Source organism: Gossypium arboreum, chromosome 5, assembly GCF_025698485.1.
Source record: "Gossypium arboreum isolate Shixiya-1 chromosome 5, ASM2569848v2, whole genome shotgun sequence".
Classification (NCBI taxonomy): domain Eukaryota; kingdom Viridiplantae; phylum Streptophyta; class Magnoliopsida; order Malvales; family Malvaceae; genus Gossypium; species Gossypium arboreum.
The window spans coordinates 11,840,895-11,861,188 of NC_069074.1; the positions used below are offsets into that span (position 1 = coordinate 11,840,895).

At 30.3% G+C, this 20,294-nt stretch overlaps 1 protein-coding gene across 1 annotated transcript; it reads right to left on the bottom strand.

Annotated features, from left to right (window-relative positions):
• LOC108452068 (LOB domain-containing protein 4) lies at positions 1-2,266 on the bottom strand. Its single transcript, XM_017749804.2, has 2 exons — positions 1,794-2,266; positions 1-658 (listed from the first exon to the last, which is right to left on the bottom strand). Exons 1-2 carry the CDS (start codon positions 1,968-1,970, stop codon positions 320-322), a joined length of 516 nt encoding a protein of 171 aa, XP_017605293.1. The 5' UTR covers positions 1,971-2,266; the 3' UTR covers positions 1-319.
• Between the last annotated feature and the right edge of the window lie 18,028 nt (positions 2,267-20,294).

Below are 20,294 nucleotides of genomic sequence, written 5' to 3' on the forward strand. Positions count from 1 at the left end.
TTTTCAAACATAATAAACGTCACCTTTGAAATTGATTGCATCAACCAAAATAGGCTAAAACCAAGCTCATGTATAAAAAGTTAAAATTATACATGTACATCATATATAGTTAATGATAAAGACCCTTTTCAAACCAAAATATGCTAAATGACCTTGACAACCACTCTAGCCGCCACAGCGCCACCGCTACCGCCACCACCTCTCTTTTTTTTGTCTACTCATATTGCTGTATATAAAAATGATTTAGGGATTATACTTAAGAGGGAAATCAAGCATAGGGTGACAAAAATGCAGCCTATTGTATATATATAATAATATCCTAGCATGACCACATGGACTCTCCGAAGCTAGCCTGGTCAACTACCATATCCATGTCAAAAATGGGTTTAGCTTGTGAACCCATCAGCTTGGATGAGGGTGACCCGCTATTACTCGGGCTTCCAGGGCCGAATCCATGATGTGAAAACGATGCGGTCTGCCTCACTCGTAGGTGCACCACCTCCGCCTGTGCCATGGCCAATTGGGTTTGGAGGGCATCAATCTGCTGCTGAAGTGATGATATGGCTCCGACGCACCCGTAAACTGGATCACGTACCCTGGCATTGGCCTCGTACACCATGCTGCTAACGGCGTCGCCTCGCTGGTGAACCGGTAACTCCTGCAAGTTCGATAGCTTAATTCGGTCAGCTTGCAGGGCCTAAAAGTGAGGTCCGTGTTAAGGTGCGTGCCGAAGTAAAGGCCCATGGGCCAAAAAGACGCGGTAATATGAGCTCATAGTGACATCATTTTAACAACCTCCCCTTGCATCATTTCGTATTATCAATTGAGTTAGTCAAAAGTGGAAAGCATTGTTTTAAAGTTTAAAGCAAGTTCATTTATATATATTTATTTTGTAAATAAGGTTAAAATGATATGATATATATTTAATATATATACAATGCTTAAATTTGTTGGCTCAATTCTTTATTAGTTAGTCTTTCTTTTATTTGAAGGGACTTCTTCGGTGAAAAGACAATTTTCCTTACTTTGGGGTCTAGAATCTACCTATTTCCAAGCAAAATATAAAGGGAAAAAAAAGAAGTTGGTCAAAAAGATAGTTTATGTAATTTCCCGCTCGGCACCTAGCCAACATCTTCACGTGATCTGCGAACAGCCCTTAGAAATTTAAGCAGAAAGAAGAAGAAGAAAAATAAGCAAACAAAAAGTTCTATTCATATATTTTTAATAAATGAATTTTTTAACTTATTTCTCAAAAAAAAACAATAATGGTTAGAGTTTTTAATTTTCATATATTTAAATTCGATATTAACATATGATCTTCTTATATAAAAAGAAATTAAAATTTTATTTTAGGATATTTACTCGGATTCAAAAAATATATATATAAATTTCGAGTTTCTAGCTGGGTCCTATAATAAATCTGGAGAAGTTCAAAATGAAAAGAATGGAACAAAAAAGTTGTCGTTATTACCCTAAGGGGACTCTATAATCTATATGGGGCCAGGAACTGTTTGTTAATTTTGTTTTAATGTTAAACAAAACATGCTTCTTAATTAAGATGATGAGAAAGACAAAATCATCAACCCCCCCCTCCCCTTTTTCATAGGAAGCAGCAGGAGTTGAAAATGATGAGTTTGGACATACTCTGGGAAGTGGGAATGTAGAATGAGAGAGCATTAAACAGAGAATTATTGTTATCAAGTTAAAGCTAAGAAATATTGAATAAGGATCCCCAAAGGTCATTTTAGCTAAGCAATATATTATTATATATGTAAAATGGTGGGTATTGAAACCTGGAGCATCTTGTTGACATTGCTAGCACCAAACACCTTGTGCACATTAGCGAACTTCTGGGGCTCGTCTGCAGGGAAATAAGGAGCAAATACGCAGTCTTGGGCACACCTCCTCCTTAGAAGCTTGCATGCTGCGCATGGTGGAGCTGCACCTTGCTTCCGCCCGCTCTCCTTCATGCTTGCTTCCCGCGCCCTCTCTCTCTCTCTCTATATATATGTATGAATGTATGTATGTATGACTGCCCTCTCTCAGTCAATGTTAGTACTTGCACTTTCAAAATAAAAAAAAGCTCTCCCTTCTTAAGTCTGCATGCTTTCCCTCGGAGATGATGATAACGATTAGAAGGATAGGTGAAGAAGAAAATTAGCGAAAGAGATCAAGATTGAGAGTGCAAAAGGAGTAGGGAAAGGAGGCGTTTTACTAGAGGGAGAAGTAGGGGGTGGTATTAAATAAGCAAATGGGCATTGGATTTCAAATGGACCCCATTTTTATTTTAAAAATATATATTTCATAAAAAGAAAAAGTGATTCACTTACACCTTTAGTATACTGTAGAATTAATATTTTAACCAATTAATCATCGTATTAACATTCTATTAATATTGAACATCCATGTTATATTTGATATAAATTAAAATTATTTATTTATTTATTTTATATAAAAATTCCTTCTGTATAATAAATATTAATATATATAATATTTTAGATTGACATGATATAAATCGATTCAAAATTTTATATGAATGATATGTACAATTATATTGATAAATTCAATGATCGAATTATTAAAATATTTATTGTACATAAATATACAAAATGATCTAATTTGATACGAGGTAAATAAATCATTCTTCTTAATAAAATATAATATAATAAAAATTTTAACACTTGATGACTCATTGACAATGTATAATTTGATAATTAAATTTATTGTTTGAAAATTTTTATTTAATTCACTATTAACTTATAAAATTATATATCATCAATTCATTGATATAAATCTCTATATATAAATTCAATAATATATATCCAAATTTATATTTCAATTATAACCAGAGGCGAAGGTGAAAAAAATTTTAGGGGACCGAAATTAAATTGTAATTTTTACGATAGTAAACATTGTAATTTTATTATTTTAATAGCCTAAATTTTTATAATTTTTAATAAAATAAATTAAATTTTTATTATTTTTAGGAAATCAAAGTATAAATTTATTTTTACTAATTTAAAATTTAAAAAAATTAAGAGCCTGCGAACCCTAAATACTCTTCTGATTATAACATAAAAAAATTGAAATTCTCATAGATAAATGGATTATAATGATGAAAATAAAGATATGATTTTTCATGTATAGGTGAATTTGCTAAGAATTAATGAGGCTAATTTGGTGGGGTCCTAAAATTTCATTGCATGTAAGCACACTCTTAAGTAGTGTGAAAATGATGCATGTGCATGCCTGGGAGCATAACATAACATGCTAATTAATAATAATTTCAACATTAATCATTAAAAAAATAGAGTTTGGCCAACAGGATATATATATATATATATATATATATATTCATATTTGTGGATCCAATGAATGTTTTGGAAATCCTCACCTTTTCCATCTTCATGTGATAGTGTGAGGGTGAGGTGTGAATTAAAAAAATTGAGGTATATCACAAATTAATTTAATATTTCTTCTTCATATGATCAAACGATGGACGCAAGCGTAGATTTTTGTAACAAAAGATTTTCGAGCTGTTAATAAAACCGGATCAGGCTCGATTTAATCTGAAACCGGTTCATTTGAAAATTTTATAACAAGCACCCATATGTTTTCTTTGTATCCACAAACCACATATACAATTTATCTATAAAATTGTTTGTTCATAGGTAAAGAGGCTTATTGGTCTTTGTGATTGTTGAAGTTTACATGATGAGTACGGATCTCATAATTTTGATTTATTATTTTATAATCTCATCAATAAAAAAATAATTTTGTTGATATATTAAATTAACAGATATGTGAGAATTAAAGAGATTTTAGTCCAGAAATAGAGAAGAAGAAATTAATCCTAGAGATGTCTGTAGAATTAAAATATATATATATATATATATATTAACACATGAATGCGAAGTTTATCATGCTTGAATGTTTTGTTTTATTTAAAAAATTCAAAGAAATAAAGAGAAACATAAGATTGCTGAACGCATGCGGCAAAATGATAAATAAATAAAAAGAAAAAAAGAATGGTAATAATGAAGAGTAATTTGCAAAGACAATGTTGGGTTTAAATTAATTGAAAGCAGCACCTTCCTTTCTTTATTGGTTCACATAGGAAGTTTTGTTAGTTATGCAGTATTTACTTTTTGATTTATGATGATAACATTTTTCAAAACAGAAGCTTTATTTCATATAATAATCAATTGGCCTGTCAAGTGTCAACTTAGTTAATGATGATTATCATGAGATTGTTTTAGTTGAGCATGCAATTATGCATTTAATTAGGAAAAATATGTATTAGATTTTAAAATAAAAATACAAACTATTCTCGCCTGTTTCTATTTTTGCATTTTCAATTTGTTGAATAGCTTTAAAGTAAAGAGTTTCAAGATATAACCAAAATATTTTTTAAAAGTCAATAATTTCAACTTGAGAGCACAATTTTTTGAATGTACTTTAGGAATATATGAGACAATTATTTTTTCTACTAGACTACTACATAAAAAAAATTGTATCAGCTGACAAATTAAAGCAATAATTTTAGATTTTCCAACTATATAATATAAAATGAAATTTTAAAATTTTAAGATGTTACATTAATTTATGATTTCAGATTTTTAAGGAGTTAAATAGATTTTTATTTTATTTTTAGTTTAAACTGCAATTTTACCATTCGATGAGGGTATTAAATTACAAAATTTTCATTTTAACTTGAGTATTTTTTGTGCTCTTGGGATTCGACTTTAACTTAATATGAAATCAAATTTTAACTTCAGTTTTCATTTTGTTTACTTTGAATATTATCATTGTTTTTGTATGTTATTCCTACACTTGTACCGATAGAATGTGTTAAAATAAGTGTATTTTATATTGGTTAAATTTAAAATTTTCCATGGTATTATAATTATTTATTTAATGCCTAAACTATTTCTATATTTTATCTACTTTCAAAATCATATCCACTAAATTAACACAATATGATATCAACCCAATTAAGATTTATTTGAGCAAGTCCTTTTATATAAAACATGTAACGTCCCCTAACCCTATACCGTCGTCGAAACAGGGTTACGAAACATTACCAGTCAGTACAGTCCAATTTCAATCATTAATTAAAATAAATATTCATACTCATCCTAATTTTAAGATGTCGTCCCTTTAATGGGCCCTCGCGGTCCAATATAGACAATAAATTCAATTTGAAACTAATTTAGAATCAATACAAATTTTTTTTTTTATATTTCAAAATTCATACTATATACCGTTGCCAATCATAATTTACTTAGTTCATCAATACTTTTACAACTTAAATGACTCTCATTAAACATCCTAGGTACATGCCATAAACAATACTCAACATACTTTACCTCATTGAATTCGGGATCGGCCAGGAATGCTGATTCGACAGTCTAGCCTTAACTTAACTCACATGCGAAACAAACCGTGCATGAGTATACACTCAGTGGTATTTCTATAATCCGAACACTTGATAATATAACAATTAAACTTAAAATCTCAATAACAAATATAACTATTCATTTATTTATTTTATAGATAAGTTTCATTTACTTACCATAAAAATTCTATACAAGCCATATAACAAACACAACAACATATTTGCTCAATTCTTTTCATTTGCTTATCGTATAAATTCTTTACAATATATTCACAATTCATTTGTATTCACACTTTACTTCTTAACAATATACCATTTTAATTCATTCTAACATCAATCATCATCCATTTGAACTTCACTCATTTCATGAACCTTTTGGCTCATGTTTTCAATCTCATATCTCAATTTCAATTCTCAATTCAATTTCTCATTTCATTCCAATAACTCAATCAATCAAATTCACTCGATTTATCTTTTCATTTATTTACCCCTATTTACAAGACTCGGACTCAGATAGATACGTGGATTCCTCCCAAACACACCAGAATATCCAACCCAAACACACCCGGAATATTATAAATCCTCCATAACACACCAGTATATCATATCCTCCCAAACACACCAATAAGGCATTAAATGCCTCTTCAGATAAACCGAAGTATATAATAACAGAACATCTTCTCGGCCGAACTACAAATCTCCTCATCACATTATAAATCCAATGGCATGCCATTTGTATCCAATCTGGTCCGATACTATTAATAGGGTATTCGATTCACTTTCTGAATTTAATAAATCTTTCATCAATATACCATTCTAATAATCACATATATTCACACATTTTCATAATTTCATATATTTTCATTCAATTCAACAAATATATTTCAATTATTCACATTAATTCACAATTCAATACAACTCAATTCACTTTTCAATATCAAATATTCAATTATCACAAATCTCATATATTCATATCAATTCCTTCATATTCCAATCAATATAATTTTTCAATATAACATTCATTCAATATTCAAGTTTTACATAAATCATATATATAATATATATTTCAATCAATATAAATTCAATCAAAATGATTTCAATCAATATAAATTTGATAAATTCATCACATACCAAAATCAATCCATTTCGATTGTAAAACATCATAATTCTAACACTAACAATTGTCATATGTATATAAATATAACAAATAATGACTGAGTTCAGATTATAGAAATACAAACCGTAATTTTCGAGCTAACTCCCGTCGACTTTGTCTTGTCCTTCCTTAGCCGAGATTTCCGGTACCACATTGACTATGAAATTAATACAATTCATAATCATTAATACATTACTAATTTATATCTTGAGTTACAGAATTCTAAATTAAGATCCGTTAATTTTTCCTGAAACTAGACTCACAAATATTCTTACCATAAAATTTTCAGAATTTTTGGTTTAGCCATTAAGTACAGTTTATTCTTTAAATTCACCCCAATTCTGCTGTCTGACAGTTTCGACCCTTCTTCACTAAAAATTAAGTATCTCACAGTACAGAACTCGGATAATATTCCTGTTGATTTCTCCTAAAAATAGACTCATTAGGGATTCTAAAAATATAACTTTAACCCTCTAATTATTTTTCTCCAATTTTTGGTGATTTTCCAAATTCAGAACAGGGGAACCCGAATTCATTCTGACCTTGTCTCACAAAATTCATTATATCTCATAATTTACAATTCAATTGCTTAAACCGTTTCTTTTATAAGAAACTAGACTCAATAAGATTTAATTCTATATTTTATTCATCCTCTAATTCAATTTATACAATTTTTGGTGATTTTTAAAACTTAGACTACTGTTGCTGTTCAAAATAGTCTTAGTGCTGTTCAAAATAGTCTTAGTGTAAAATGTTGATTTTCTACTTTTAATTTCAATTTAATCCTAACTAAATTCACTTACTTTTCTATCTTAATTCATACTTTATTTCTACTCAATTTTAACCAAACTTAGACATAATTATCTATTTTTCATCATAAAATCATAATTTCGAAATTCTTTCAATTTAGTCCTTAAAGCATAAAACTTATGAATCACTTTACAATTCAATCCTTATTTCATTTCTAACTTGAATTTCTATCAATTTAGCCTTTAATTCATCATTTTACTCAACATGAACAATATTTATAAATCTAATAACTTTCAAAATATCAACTTAATTTCATCAAAACTTTGTTCTAAAGCTTTTAAAACATCAAAATTAAGTAAAAAGGACTAAATTGACATACCTATTAAAGTTTAAAGCTTCAAAACCTTGATTTTCACTTTTCTCCCTTTCTTTCTTTCTTTCCTTTCTTTCTTCTCTGTTTCGTTTGCTTTGTTTTTCTTTTTCATTTCTTTTATTTCATTTATTTATTTATTTTATTATTAAACTATTATAATATTTATTATTTATACATGTGTATATTTATTAATACACATGTATTAATTTTGCACCTTACACTTGTGATAACTTTTATTTATTTAATTAATTAATATAAAATAGTATTAATATAATATATTTTAATTATTATTATTTTACTTATATGATAAGTAAATACACATATATAATACATGTGTACCATTTATATTTGTACACATTTAACTTATTTTAACCATACATTTGTCACCTCTTTTGGCTTATTTCTTATTTAGTCCCTTCACTTTTCTTTATTCTATAATTAAACTTTCACACTTAATTCAATTTAATCATTTCCACTAATTACTCTTAATTAAGCTAAATTTACTTAATTAAAGTCTAATTAACCATTCAATTGACTTCGTAAATATTTTTAATAAATATTTACGAATCTATTTTTTTAGAAATGGAGACCCGAAAATTCACTTTCCCGATAACCGTAAAATTTGGGTCATTACAAAACATGATACATTAACGAGAGAGTATTTTCATCATTCCTCTAAAATCTAGAAAAATATATTTAATAGGATTTGAACTGAAAAAATATAATTTTAAACTCTTAATTCTATCATTTCACTAAATAAATTTAATATAATTTACTGCATAATATTTTTTCACTTATGTTACATAATTTAATTACATTCTAATTTATTATGAATTGATGTTATCAATTTTAAGTGTATGTTTAACATATAGGATGGAGGGTGAGGCCGCAAGAAATAGTTTGAATCCAATTTTGGAATTGGGAGGGTAGTGGGTAGTGTCGGCATCGGCAGATTAAGATTTTGCCTTCTTTCTATTCTGTGCTCAAAAACTTCAAATTTTTGGTTGAATGAAAGAATGAGCGACCGAATCCGATGTGTCGGGCACCCATTTTGGTCCAATCATTGGAGTGGGGGGGTCTCTTTTAATCGAGAACCATTTGGCATGAATCTATTGACTGTTCCATGTTTTATTTTCTATAGATGGTGTTGAAACTCGAGAGTTGAAGCTTGAGATTTTTTTTATTTTTTATTTTTTGAGAATGATACATATTTTGCAATGTAACGCCCCTTACCCGAGACCGTTGCCGGAGTCGAGCACAAGGCACTACTAAACTTATTTGAGCACTTAACCAAATTCAGATAATTTATATCATACTTTTCAAAGAAGCTGTCCAACTGCGTCATAGTTGCTAAATAATTCATATCTCGAGTTATAAAACTCGAAATCCAAATACGTAAATTTTCCCCGAATTTATACTTATATATCTACTTAAAAAAAATTTTATATAATTTTTGGTTGGTCCAATTAGTACAGTTTATTAGTTAAATCCTCCCCTGTTTCAGGGTTTGGCTACTTTGACCCCTGTGCACTACGAACCAAATTTCTCTCTGTAAAAAATTCAAATAACCATGCCGTTTGTTTCTCTTAAAAATATACCCAATGAGGAATCCATACATATATAGTATGACTCATAATTATTTTTGTGCAATTTTTAATGATTTTCTAAAATCAGAACAGGGGATCTCAAAGTCATTCAAACTCTGTCTCACAACAATTTAAATATCTCATAGCATAAAATCCAATTGCATACAGCGTTTCCTCTATATCAAACTAGACTCATTAGGCTTTAATCTCATTTTTTTCTCAGCCCTTAACTCAATTTCCACAATTTATGGTGAATTTTCAAAATCAAACTACTGCTACTTACCAAAAATTGTTTTAGTACAAATATTGTTAACTAGTTTATAACATCTTTACTTCAATTCATTCAAACTCTATACATGCCATATAAATCTTTAAACATAAAACAAAAACTACTGGAATTGATCTGAATAGTGTGCCCTGTTGTGTGGATCCGATCTACTAACTTCTCTTTAATTCAATCTACAAAAGAAATTATCAAACACACACAAATAAGCTTATTGAAGCTTAGTAAGCTCATAGGCATAAAAACACAAATCATATCAAATATTGTACACAATCATATATCTATTAGTTTAACTATTTCATCCTCCAAATCACAATTTCATTAATAACTCATTGGAATAATTTCCATATGGCTACTCACAATTTAACTCCCTTAGGCCCATTTCTCATTTACTTCATTGTCAAATTAGGGAACAATAAGGGAATTGAGTGTTTCATTATCACATTGCCATAGTAAACTATGGACTTTCACATTGTTAAGCATCACACACCGAAGCCATATCCCAGACATGGTCTTATACGGAATCACATTATCATATTATACCGATGCCATAGCCCAGCTATGGTCTTATATGGAGTCATATTATCACATTGCACCGATGCCATAGCCCAGCTATGGTCTTAAACGGGCGCACTTATCACATATTTTTCGTCAATTCATCAGGGTCACAGAATAGAAGCACTCAAATCCATTGTTCCTACTAATTTGTACTTTTAGTTACACATTATTTATTAGTTAATGCAAATTGATAGTATTCATCAACAATAAAATACTTTAACAATCATAAGATTTTCATATCAAAACATTGAACTTTGCCATATGAACTTACCTGGACTAATTTGCAAAAGTCGTAGAAATTCAGGGACTATTCTTGAATTTTCTCCTTTCCACGATTCAGTTCGTTTTCTTGATATGATGTAAACTATGAAAAACCAGCTTTCTCCAGACCTTCTATGGCATTTTGGCTGATAAAATATGAAGAGATCTCTAGATTCTTCAATTTTATTCTTATTTTATATGTTAAAGTTGTAAAATTTCCAATTTTGCCCTTATTTCCCTTATTTTTCTGCTGATTTTCTTGCCTTTGCCGTCCAGCCTATTCACTTTTAGGCTTAATTTCCCTTTAAATCTTCCTTCTTTTAACACTTGAGCTATTTGATCCTTTTAGCAAAATTTATTTTTATTACAATTTAGTCCTTTTTATTTAATTGACTATCTAATCGTTAAAATTTCTCAACCAAACTTTAATACTAGCTAAATGAAACTTCATAAATATTTATAAAAATATTTTATAGCTTGATTTTCAAATTCGAGGTCTCGATACCTCGTTTTTGACCCGTTTGACCTAATAAATTCTTTTAATTCACTAATTTCACCATTTCACAAATTCTTCTAAATTCTCACTTGACTCATAAATATTAAATTACTATCTTATTCAATCTTATTTGTCGGATTTAGTGATCTCAAATCACCATTTTCGACACCACTGAAAATTAGGCCGTTACAACTCTCCCCCCCTTAGGAAATTTCGTCCTCGAAATTTCGTACCTGAAAATATATGCGGATATTGTGATCTCATAGATTCTTCCGTTTCCCAGGTTGCCTCCTCCAATCCATGTCGATGCCATAACACTTTTACTAACGGTACTCGTTTATTCCGTAGTTCTTTAACTTCCCGAGCTAATATTTTCACTGGTTCCTCCGAATAAGTCATGTCTGATTGTAGCTCTATCTCAGTATGAGGAATCACATGTGAAGGGTCTGATCTATATCGTCTCAACATAGATACATGAAATACATTATGGATCTTCTCAAGTTCTGAAGGCAAGGCCAATCTATAAGCTACCGGACCGATCCTCTCAATGATTTCGTATGGTCCGATAAATCGTGGACTAAGCTTTCTTTTTCTACCTAACCGTAAAACTTTCTTCCACGGAGAAACTTTCTTCCACAGAGAAACTTTCAAGAACACACGATCACCCACATTGAACTCTATATCTCTTCTTTTCAAATCTGCATACGACTTTTGACGATCGGAAGCAGCTTTCAAACTTTCTCGAATAATCTGAACTCTCTTCAGTTTCCCGAATTAAATCCACTTGACTAATTTCGATTCACTTAATTCTGACCAATACAACGGGGTTCTGCACTTCCTTCCATACAGAGCTTCAAACGGTGCCATTTTGATACTAGCTTGATAACTGTTATTATAAGCAAATTCAACTAAAGGTAAGTACCTTTCCACTACTCTTGAACTCGAGTATCTGACACCTTAACATATCTTCCAAAATCTGAATCACTCGCTCTGATTGTCCATCTGTCTGAGGGTGAAAAGCTATATTAAATTTTAACTTAGTACCTAAAGCTTCCTGTAGTTTATTCCAAAATCTCAAGTAAACCTCGGATCTCGATCGAAATAATTGATGTCGGCACCCATGTAATCTCACAATTTCGACACATATAATTCCGCTAACTTATCAAGTGAAAAACTGCTTACGACCGGAATAAAATGCTACCGATTTAGTTAATCATCTACTATCACCCAAATCGAATCTTTTTCTTGAGTCACCGGCAATCCATATACAAAATCCATCGTCACATGTTCCCACTTCCATTCGGAATCATTAAGGGTTGTAACAAACACAGAGGCACTTGATGTTCAACTTTTACCGTTGATGATTAAACATTTTGCCACAAATTCACAAATTTCCCGTTTCATACCAGGCCACCAATACATTTTTTTCAAATCACAATACATCTTCGTACTACTCGGATGAATCGAGTACATACTACAATGAGCCTCTGATAAGATATCCTACTTCAATTCTAGATTATTCGGGACACAAATTCTATTACGATGGTATAACATACCACTATTATCAATAGAGTAATCTAAGTTCAAATTATCCCGAACCATTTGTCGTTTCAACACCAACTTCGGATCTTCATCTTGCAATTCCGAATTCGTTGAAATAATACTGGTTTTGTCTTTAATTCAGCTAATATAGAACCATTTTCATTAACAGACAAATGAGCATTTGTAACGCCCCCTAACCTTATACCGTCATCGGAACAGGGTTACGAGACATTACCAGTCAGTACAATCCAATTTCGGTCATTAATTAAAATAAATATTTACACACATCCTAGTTTTAAGATGTCGTCCCTTTAATGGGCCCTCGTCCAATATGAACAGTAAATTCAATTCGGGACTAATTTAGAATCACTACTAATTTTAGTAAATTTCAAAATTCATACTACATACCGCTTGCCAACCATAATTTACTCATTTCATGAGTACATCTACAACCTAAATGACTCTCATAAAACATCCTAGGTACATGCCATTACCAATAATTAACACACTTTACCTTAATGAATTCGGATCGAATCGGGATCTTGATTCAACGTTCTATCTTTACTAAACTCATGACGAAACAAACCGTCACACTGAGTATGGTATACTCAGTGGTATTTCCATAATCCGAACACTTAATAATATAACAATTAAACTTAAAATCACAATAACAATTATAAGTATTCATTTATTTGTTTTATAGATAAAATTTAAATTACTTACCATATAAATTCTATACAAGTCATATAACAAACACAATAACATATTTGTTCAATTCTTTTCATTTACTTACCGTATAAATTCTATACAATATATTTACAATTCACTTGTTTTCACACTTTACTTCTTAACAATATACCATTTTAATTCATTCTAACATCAATCATCATCCATTTGAACTTCACTCATTTCATGAACCTTTTGGTTCATGTTTTCAATCTCATATCTCAATTTCAATTCTCAATTCAATTTCTCATTTCATTCCAATAGCTCAATCAATCAAATTCACTCGACTTATCTTTTCACTTATTTACCCCTATTAACAAGACTCGGACCTTGGCGGATACACGGATCCAACCATACACACCAATATGGCACCCAGTGCCTCATCGGATAGTTCGAAGCAATATTTGACACCCAGTGTCTCATCGGCCTAGCCGAAGTAAAGTTGGTACTCAGTACCTCATCGAATCTATCCGAAGAAATATAGTGACACCCAGTGTCTCATCGACTCGAGGTCGAAGAATCCCTGAACACTTCCCAATCCTATGGCATGCCAATTATATCCGACTCAGCCCGATACTGTTAATAGGGTATTCTTACCCTTTCAATTTTTTCAATCAATACACATTTTAATTAATCACATAAATTCATAATCCAATACAACTCAATTCACTTTTCAATAACAAATATCCAAATATCACAAATCTCATATTTAAAATTTTCAAACAATTTATATTTCAATTCAATTCAAATAATCAATATATATTCAATATTCAATATATATATCTATATATATATACGCCAATTCAATCAATATAAATTCAATAAATTCATCACATACTATATCAATCCATTTCATTTGCAAAACACAATAATTCTTACTTCAAAACACTTAATATACATATTAAGAAATAAATTCAACAATTAAGTATTAGGTTCGGATTATAGAAATACAAACCGTAATTTTCGAGCTAACCCCGTTGACTTTGTCTTGTCCTTTCTTAGCGAGATTTCGGTACCACATTGACTACGAAATTAATACAATTCATAATCATTAATACATTACTAATTCATATCTTGAGTTATAGAATTCTAAATTAAGATCCGCTAATTTTTCCTGAAACTAGACTCACAAATCTTCTTACAATAAAATTTTCAGAATTTTTGGTTTAGCCATTAAGTACAGTTTATTCTTTAAATTCACCCCTATTCTGCTGTCTGACAGTTTCGTCCCTTCTTCACTAAAAATTAATTATCTCACAGTACAGAACTCGGATAACATTCTCGTTGATTTCTAATAAAAATAGACTCATTAGGGATTCTAAACATATAACTTTAAGCCTCTAATTATTTTTATTCAATTTTTGGTGATTTTCCAAAGTCAGAACAGGGGAACCCGAATTCATTTTGACCTTGTCTCACAAAATTCATTATATCTCATAATTTACAATTCAATTGCTTATATCGTTTCTTCTATAAGAAACTAGACTCAATAATATTTAATGTCATATTTTATTCATCCTCTAATTCAATTTCTACAATTTTTGGTGATTTTTCAAACTTAGACTACTGCTGCTGTCCAAAATAGTCTTAGTACAAAATGTTGATTTACTTTAATTTCAATTTAATTCTAACTAAATTCACTTACTTTTCTATCTTAATTCATACTTTATTTCTATTCAAATTTCATCCATACTCTCATTTAAATATTAAATTTCCAGCATACTTTCCTAATTTCAAAATTTCATCAAATTAGTCCCTACAACATAAAACTTATAACTTACTTTACAATTTGATCCTATTATCAATTCTAGCTTGAAATTTACTCAATTAAACCCTTAATTCACTATTTTATTCAACATGAACTATACTTGAAAATCTATAAACTCTCAAAATATCAACTTAATTTCATCAAAGTCTTGTTCCAAAGCTTCTAAAACATCAAAATTTAAGAAGAAATGACTTAATTGACTTACCAAATTAAACTTTGAGCCTTGAAACCCAAATTTTCCTTTTTCTTTTCTTTCTTTCTTTCTCCCTGTTTCTTCTCTGTTTCGTTTGCTTTCATTATGTTTCTTATGTTTCTTTACTTATTTATATAATATAATATATAATATAATATACTATAATATAATAATAATTTTAATATATATTTTAACACATAAAATCTCAGATTTTTTATGTTTATGTTACTCACTTAGGACAAATGGCATAATTGCCATTTTGGTCCTCTTCATTTTCTTTTAATCTACAATTCAACTTTCATCCTTTATTCAATTTAGTCATTTTTCTAATTACTCTTAATTAAACTAAATTTACTTAATTAAACTCTAATTAACCACTCAATCGACTTCGTAAATATTTTTAATAAATATTTACGAATCCATTTTTCAGAAACGGAGACCCGAAAATACACTTTTTCGGTAACAATAAAATTCGGGTCGTTACAATTCTCCCCCCCTTTTATAATTTCGTCCTCGAAATTTACCTGAGAGAGGTGGGGATATAAGTACAAAGATCTCGCTGTTCCTCTCGGTTCCCATATTGCTTCTTCAATATTATGACATTACCGCTCGGGCTAGTATCTCAACCGGCTCATTTTCATACTATAGATTACATCAAATCTCAATATCCTTTGTCGGTATAACATGCAAGAGATTTGATCTCTATAATCTTCTGAGCTTCAAATCATGAAAAATTATCATAAACTTTCTGTAACTTTAGAAGCAAAACCAAGCAATATTTTACCAATTTAACTTTTCTACAACTTCACATAGCCCAACAGAACAAGAACTCAATTTCTTTTTCAATCTGATCTTTAAAATTTTCTTCCAAGGTGGATCATTAAGAAATATCATATCACTAATTAAATACTCAATATCCCAACGTTTCAAGTCCACATATGATTCTTATCATCAAAATTACTTTCAATCTATCTCGAATCACTTCCACTTTTCTTCAATTTCACGAATTAAACAACTCGCATATTCTTTTTCTCATCAGTATTTAATCAAATCCCATGCGCTTTACATCAATCATTACTCGAACTTCATACGATGTTGAAAACTATTATTACGCACCGAACTTCTTGTACTTGTTCTATAATCAGAGTATAAACCACGTATCTCAATCAGAAATAATAGAAACCACCATACCATGTAATCTGATAATCTCAGAAACCTAGATTTCAAACAATTATTGAGTAAGAAACTTATTCATACTAGAATAGAATATACAAGCTTCACCATACCTTCGATGATTACTCAAATACCATCTTTCTTTTTCAAAGATCGAGATAATTCCAATTCAAACCCATAGAAATTATATCCCACTTCCATTCTGATATCCTTTCTAGCTGTAACAGTTCTGAAGATATCTGTATCTGATATAAACATTTATATACAATTTCAAAGTACTACTTTTCTTTTCCAGTCTTCAACACATCTTCCTCAAATCACTGTACATCTTATTCTTCCAAAATGCATAGACATAGTACTACTATAATTTCATGCAAATTCTCCTGTATAAGTTCTGAATCTCTCTGTTCAGCTTTTATTTCTAAATAGCAAACAACCATCATATCCAATCTGAAATGTTTAATCAGAAATCTGTATACTATATCCATTTAATCGATAACTCATTACCACATTTCTGAGCTTCGCAGATCTGCTGTAAAGAAGTCGGTTTAATTTTTTTTTATATCTACCAAAATTGAACCATCTTCAAATGATAACAGTCAGATGTTCATAGCTCATAACACAAAACAAAGCTTTCAACTTGAATACACATACATTCATTGTCTTTTCGGATGATAATTAATTATCATATCTTGATCTTTTAATGCAAGAACAATAACTACCACTTCTGAATCAGGTATCAAATAATTCTTCCCATGTGATTCTAACATTTCGTAACATAAACCATTACTTCACTTTCTTCTCTTTTTTTTTTTTTTTTTTTACATCGAAACACTGCTATCCCTGTAAACCACAAGTTTCTTTATCGGATTTCAGACTGAACCAGAACTAGTGCTTCAGTTAACTGAGCTTTCAACTAATCAGAACCTTGCTAACGTCTATCAGATCATTCCAATTCCACATCTTACTATAATAACCGACTAGTTTTAGAAAACCTCTGATTTCAAATATATTTTTTCACTATCATTTCAGTTACAAAATCTATAGCACATTCAACTTCTTCAATCAACAGTAGTTCGGGTAACTCTTCTGGAAACACATTAGAATTCTCTTGCACTATTGCCACTGATTTAAACCTTAACTTAAATATTTTAATATTCAATACATAAACAAGGTAAATACCATGACCCTTTCCGTATATATATCTATGTTGGCATGTTCAATATCACAATAGACAATTAGCTCAATCTTCTCTGATTCAACAAAACATTTCATCATCTTGATCTTGCAACATATTATACTTCTGCTTATAATTTACCACCATATCATGCAGAATTAACCATTCCATTATTGAGATTATATCAAACAGTAAGAACATCAAATCGTTCAGAAAACAGTAGTATCATTATCAAACAGTTCCTGCAGATCTTATCAGCCCATAAATACTAATCTGAAAAATTTAATGCTTCAACCCAAAAATTTCAGCAAACCCAACAGGCAAATCTTTAATAGATACTGAACTTATGTAATCATAGGAATAGTCAAACCAAGATCAATTTAAAATAATCATATTAGTGTCGATAAAGAAGAAAGTACCTGTAATGACATCCGGTAGAGATAAATCTTCTCATATATAATTAACATATACCCTGGCTGATGTTCATTCTCCAGATTTTACAGTGAAGTCATTTGTCACACTTCGACTTTCACTCGTATTTTTGAGATTACAGGGTAACCTACCTTTGTTAACTACATTACTCGATCTTGAACTCTGAATAATGTTTTTTTTTTTCAATTTTCTTCAAGCAATCACTAAGATAATAATCAGGAGAATCATGTCTAACACATATTCCATTCCTTATTCTATATTCTTCAGCTTCTGTCTTCATTTAAACCATCTTCAAACCATTTGTATCATACAGTTTCTATCGGAATATACCTCGATATATTTATTTAATCAAAAATTCCCTTCATACACAGTTGCGTTATATGATCCTGTTTAAGCTTCAAGAATTACATGCGTTTCGATCAAGAAATCTCGATCGATATATATATATTTCTTTCGAACTCATCTCGAAAACTTTCAAATAACCCTTTCTTAATCACAACATAATCAATGTTTTCTACCACTGGTAAGCTGAATCTTTTAACAGAAATATCATACCCTTCTAACCTTTAATCGGTGATCAGAATAATTCATTTACAATCCCGATAATATTCTCTAACCAGGTTTCAGTTTCTTTCAAGATCATTCTCAACTGTAATTCTCAATTCATCCACACCATATATATACATGTCCAGATCATTAACAGCAGATAACTTACCCGTTCAGACAAGCTCTATACCTTGAAGCACTTGGAACCGATTGAGAAACAGGAGGGTAGATATCATAACAAATACAATTTCTTCTATTCATTGAAAACATCGTTATAATTCTAAATAATTATGTATCCTTTTTTTTTCTATTATTTCATCAGTCATTATTCAGTAATTAATTACCCATTGAGTTTATACCCAGTGTTGTTGATTCAGTTTTCATCTAATTCACGAGACTATTCGTCTCCAGTACACATTTCATAATCAATACCATCGATATTTTTGTCTAACATTTTCACTATAAAACAGTACCAAACAAATATATCAGCATCCGATCCCGACTCAATTTCGACTCAATTATGGCATATACCCCTAGACTCAATTTCGAGCTCGATTTAGTCCGAGAATCGGCTAAACCTGAATAGCTCTGATACCACTAAATGTAACGCCCCCTAACCCTATACCGTCATCGGAACAGGGTTACGAGACATTACCAGTCAGTACAATCCAATTTCGGTCATTAATTAAAATAAATATTTACATACATCCTAGTTTTAAGATGTCGTCCCTTTAATGGGCCCTCGTCCAATATGAACAGTAAATTCAATTCGGGACTAATTTAGAATCACTACGAATTTTTAGTAAATTTCAAAATTCATACTACATACCGTTACCAACCATAATTTACTCATTTCATGAGTACATCTACAACCTAAATGACTCTCATAAAACATCCTAGGTACATGCCATTACCAATAATTAACACACTTTACCTTAATGAATTCGGGATCGAACTGGGATGCTGATTCAACGTTCTATCTTTACTAAACTGCATGACGAAACAAACCGTCGCTGAGTATGGTATACTCAATGGTATTTCCATAATCCGAACACTTAATAATATAACAATTAAACTTAAAATCACAATAACAATTATAAGTATTCATTTATTTGTTTTATAGATAAAATTTAAATTACTTACCATATAAATTCTATACAAGTCATATAACAAACACAATAACATATTTGTTCAATTCTTTTCATTTACTTACCGTATAAATTCTATACAATATATTTACAATTCACTTGTTTTCACACTTTACTTCTTAACAATATACCATTTTAATTCATTCTAACATCAATCATCATCCATTTGAACTTCACTCATTTCATGAACCTTTTGGTTCATGTTTTCAATCTCATATCTCAATTTCAATTCTCAATTCAATTTCTCATTTCATTCCAATAGCTCAATCAATCAAATTCACTCGACTTATCTTTTCACTTATTTACCCCTATTAACAAGACTCGGACCTTGGCGGATACGGATCCAACCATACACACCAATATGGCACCCAAGGCCTCATCGGATAGTTCAAGCAATATTTGACACCCAGTGTCTCATCGGCCTAGCCAAGTAAAGTTGGTACCAGACCTCATCGAATCTATCCAAGAAATATAGTGACACCCAGTGTCTCATCGACTCGAGGTCGAAGAATCCTGAACACTTCCCAATCCTATGGCATGCCAATTATATCCGACTCAGCCCGATCATCATAATAGGGTATTCTTACCCTTTCAATTTTTTCAATCAATACACATTTTAATTAATCACATAAATTAGTAATCCAATACAACTCAATTCACTTTTCAATAACAAATATCCAAATATCACAAATCTCATATTTAAAATTTTCAAACAATTTATATTTCAA